Source organism: Octopus bimaculoides, chromosome 11 (genome assembly GCF_001194135.2).
Source record: "Octopus bimaculoides isolate UCB-OBI-ISO-001 chromosome 11, ASM119413v2, whole genome shotgun sequence".
Taxonomy (NCBI): Eukaryota; Metazoa; Mollusca; class Cephalopoda; order Octopoda; family Octopodidae; genus Octopus; species Octopus bimaculoides.
This window is the reverse complement of record NC_068991.1, coordinates 65,178,000-65,182,894: the sequence shown is the minus strand read 5'-3', so window position 1 is coordinate 65,182,894 and position 4,895 is coordinate 65,178,000. Positions and strand designations below refer to the sequence as shown.

At 37.1% G+C, this 4,895-nt stretch overlaps 1 protein-coding gene across 1 annotated transcript in view; it reads left to right on the top strand.

Moving 5' to 3' along the window:
* The window catches only part of LOC106882850 (uncharacterized), a 191,012-nt gene that overhangs the window by 79,896 nt on the left and 106,221 nt on the right, over positions 1-4,895 (top strand). The window contains exon 6 of the mRNA XM_052971999.1: positions 2,088-2,183. Coding sequence (XP_052827959.1) covers positions 2,088-2,183 — 96 coding nt within the window. The remainder of the gene's footprint in view (positions 1-2,087; positions 2,184-4,895) is intronic.

The window sequence follows — 4,895 nt, the reverse complement described above, 5'->3', positions numbered from 1 at the left end:
CACACACACACACACACACACACACACACACACGTTTTATATTTTTAATTTCACACATGTGCATTGTTTGTTTTTGATTTTGTCAACTACACAGTATAGTAGGGTCAGTTGGGCCCTGTCTGTGAGAAAAACAGCCCTATGACACAATTCACTCAGCCAGAAATTGGGAAATGACATGCTGTACTGTTTGGCAATTGTGTCAGAAGCTTCAATGCAAACATTTCAGAGTATTTGGGTTTCAATCTGAGGACATGTACCGAGAGTGATAAAAATCAAACCTCCAGTCAACATCATGGTGTTTGGATGCCCCATTCATCTTCACACATGGCCTCAGACTCAACATGGAGGCCTGCATTAAGTAGCTGGAGGAGGTAGTGCTGCCCTGGGTGAAAAGGGTGGCTGCTGGAAGACCCTATGTTTAGCAACAGGACTCTGCACCATGCCACACAAGCAGGAGGACCCAGTCAAAGCCATCAGACAATTTCTGCGACCACATCACCCTTAATATATGGCCAACTAACTCCCCAGACTGCAACCCCCTTGATTATTATGTGTGAGGTGCATTTGAGTGAAAGACCAACAAAACTCCTTGTAACACCAAGATGAACTGAAGGCAAGGATTATGGCAGCATTCACCAACTTAAACAAGGAAACCATCCAGAAGAGTTGCAGGAGGTTCCGAAGTTGTCTGGAAGCCATGGTTGAAGCCAATAGTGATTTTATTGAATAAATGTAGTATTTAGTATTTCAAGATATTTTTACATAATTTTGGTAAATATATCTGTTAAAATGAGATGTCAGTGTTATTTTCATTTTTGCATAATTTAGATGACAGTTTATTCACCGCACCCTGTATATACATGCACACAATGGCCTTCTTCCAGTTTCTGTCTACCAAATTTACTCACAAGGCTTTAATTTGCCTGCAGCTATAGAAGACACTTGCCCAAGGTGCCACTAGTGGGACTGAACCTGGAACCATGTGGTTGGGAAGCAAGCTTCTTACCACACAACCAATTTGTTTAAAAAAAAAAGGTGCTGAGTTCAATTTGTTTAACTAAAACCCTTCGAGGCAGTGCCTTGGCATGGCTGCAATCCAAGATAAAAATTAATGTAGTTGCTTAGTGCCCACCCCTCCAATCAACTCTGATAAAGCAGATATATTATCAAAAATGTTTAAGCTATGCACTTGCTATCCTTTATCTGGCCATAATGTATATGAGACTACGTTATAAAATGTGTCCTTTTTTTTTTTAAGACAGAAGGATGTGATTTAAAAGAAATTTAGTTGCTATTGCTAGCTGGCTATGGCTCACTTATTGGCTTGTTTCTATAAACATGAAAGAATAGTCAACTCTTCTGAATCAAATCAATTTTCTAAATCAGTTGTTGTCTGTTGCTCATTTGTTTTATGCATGTTTTTCCATGGAAGCATGGGTTAGATGAATATATATTATTGGGGCATTGTTTTACAGTTAAATGCAGTTTCTTTTGCTAACCCTTACCTATTTTATTTTTTTGCTTACCTATTTTATAATTGAAATTTATTTTTTTTATTCCACACACCTAGCATAGAGCTAATGGTAGAGCTGTTTATAGGGATTTGCAACAGACCTCACCATTGTAGCTCAGGATTTTGTGAAGTGCAGGATATAAAATCTCTTTCTCTTTCTCTCTCTCTCTCCTAAATTCATTAGCAAAGTATTAGTTGGCACAAGGTTACAATAGAGATTAATAGTCATAAATTTTAAATTTGTAATTTCATAAATAATTCACCAATCCATTCAAATATGTGAAAATGCCATGTTGGATCAATAAATATTTTTTTCTAATTAGTATTTCAGTTGCTAGACATTGCTTATGGATTCTGCCATAGAAGAATATACTATGAGCCCTACATTATTTACATTTGATGGATATTTGTCCTCATCTTGTTTGTTGTTAATACAACGTTTTAGCTGATATACCCTCCAGCCTTCATCAGTTGTCTTGGGGAAATTTCGAACCTGGGTTCTCATTCCTAAGGTATTTTTTGATGTCTAATCATAACCAGACAATATTTATAAAATCTCCTTTCTCACATTCAGGTCAGTGCCGTAGCGTTCTCTTCTGATGGAAGCTATTTTGTAACGGTTGGAAGTAGACACGTGAAGTTTTGGTATATGGCCAGCAGCAATTCAAAGGTAAGTTTGTTATTTTCTTGGAATTTTTTTTTTCTGTTTTGAATCTTAAAGTAAATTGAAACTGATTCTAAGTATTTCCTTATTTTTCAAACTTCAACTAACTTCAGATTCAATTAATTGCAATGAAAGGGTAACTATTATCTTTTTAATCATGACTGTATTCACAGGCATATTATTTTTGTGGAGGCGCAATGGCCCAATGGTTAGGGCAGCGGACTCGCGGTCACAGGATTGCGGTTTCGATTCCCAGACCGGGCGTTGTGAGTGTTTATTGAGCGAAAACACCTAAAATCTCCACGAGGCTCCGGCAGGGGATGGTGGCGAACCCTGCTGTACTCTTCCATCACAACTTTCTCTCACTCTTACTTCCTGTTTCTGTTGTGCCTGTAATTCAAAGGGTCAGCCTTGTCACTGTGTCACGCTGAATATCCCCGAGAACTACGTTAAGGGTACACGTGTCTGTGGAGTGCTCAGCCACTTGCACGTTAATTTCACGAGCAGGCTGTTCCATTGATTGGATCAACTGGAACCCTCGACATCGTAAACGACGGAGTGCCAACAACAATTATTTTTGTAGAAAGGTTCCCTACCGTTAAAATACAACTTCAAATGGAATAGTTAAGTTTCATCTGTTTTGTAAGTTGTTAAAAATCAAAAACAGTTTTGACAGACTGTACTTAATGGATTATTTACATTGAGGTTTTATTTTTCTAATTAATTTTTATCCAGTGTTTTTCAAATTCAGAGCCATGCTAGTAAATTGCCAGGCGAGGGAAATATCATTGATACTGTTAAGATTCTGTACATAGTAACTCCATGAACAACGGGGAAGAATAAACTATTGTAGATGATCTGTTTAATAAAACTAGCAAACCAATGTCTATAGGGTACAATTTGATATTAGTGATATTAAAGGGGTGGTGGTGGTAATGAAGAAAAAAAAGTTAAGGCTGCTGTGAGTCTTGGAAAGCATTGTAAAGCAATATATTTCATTTCCTCCTCGGAAGGGAATATTTTATGATTATGTAAGAAATCTATATAATCAAGTATAAACACTAAATACATCGACAGAACACAATGGAAGCATGAAGCAAAGATGGTATGGGTGTAGCTGTGTGATTAAGAAGCTTGCTTTTTAACCATGAGGTCTTGGGTTCAGTCCCACTGCATGGTACCTTCAGCAAGTGTCTTTTACTGTAGCTCTGGGCTAATCAAATCCATGTGAGTGGATTTGGTAGATGGAAACTGAAAGAAGCCTGTCCTATGTGTGTATGTGTGCATGCACACGTGCCCTTGTCTAGAGATCATGTGATGTTATAAATGAGCAACATGGTCATACAAGTGAGGTTATTGATGTCCAATCTTCTGTGCAAATGATGTCTGGTTATGAGACAATATTATCTTGCTTGGAAACAGGTGAGGGTTGATGACAAGAAGGGCCATAGAAAATCTGCCACAATAAATTCTGCCTTACCCATGCTAGCATAAAAAAAGTGGATGTTAAAGGATAATAACAATGATATTTGAGCAGCCATGAGAATATTGAACCTCACTAAATGGATGATATAGGAACAGGAATACAATCAATAGGTGATTGGTCAGGATATTGTAACCTTGTTCAGCATACGAAAGTCTTATTGAGAACTTCAATCTTGACTCATTTCCAGTTAGAAGATGGCAATGAAATTTTCACTTTATTGCAATAATGGAAACTTACGAGATGATATGATATGAAGATGAACTATTAGGGGTGAGAAGGGCTCTGATGGAATAGTTTGAGAAACACTGGACATGTCTATAATAAAATTAATTTATCAGGAATTAGTTGTTTAAACTTTCTCTGAATAAAAACTATTTACTGAATAATAAAATAAAATGAAATGGTTGTTTTGTTTCTTAGCTTAAACGAGCAGGTTCTATGGTAAGTTTTGACTTCGATTTAGTGTTGTGTAACATATTGCATGCTTGTTGTTGTTATTGATGATAGGTGTTTTCCTAACATGTGTTTGTGACGTCTGTAGAGCACTTCATATTTAGAAACCCCTAAAACACCGGACTGCTGTACATATTTTCCCTGACTCCTACACTAATGAATTTTCTAACTTAATCCGTTTATCAGTTTGTTTTTATTTGTTTTTGTGGGTTTTTTTTAACATTTAAACACAACTTCCAATATTTTAGTTAACATTTTATCACACTCTTCACTTGTTTGATGTTCTGACTTTCTATAGTTTAGTTAACATCTTGTAAATGTACCTTCCCCACCCTCACTTGTCTGGTCTTCTGATGTTCCATCGTATTTTGATTTAAATTGATAACATGTTGGGATATTTATTTAAAAAATTTTATGATATAGGCACAGGTGTGGCTGTGTGGTGAAAAGTTTGCTTTTCAACCACATGGTTCTGAGTTCAGATCCACTGTGTGGCACTTTGGGCAGGTGTCTTCTACTAAATCCACTGGCCAAGCAAAGCCTTGTAAGTGGATTTGGTTGATGGAAACTGAAAGAACTCTCTCTCTCTCTCACATACACATGTGTATCTGTGTGTGTCTGTCTCCTTACACTTCTTGGCAGCTGGTGCTGGTTTGTTTACATTCCTGTAACTTAGCAGTTTGGCATAAAGAGACCAATAGAATAAGTATCAAGTTTAAAAGAAATACATGCTAAGGTTGATGCGATGGGCTAAATCTCTCAAAGCAGTACCCCAGCAT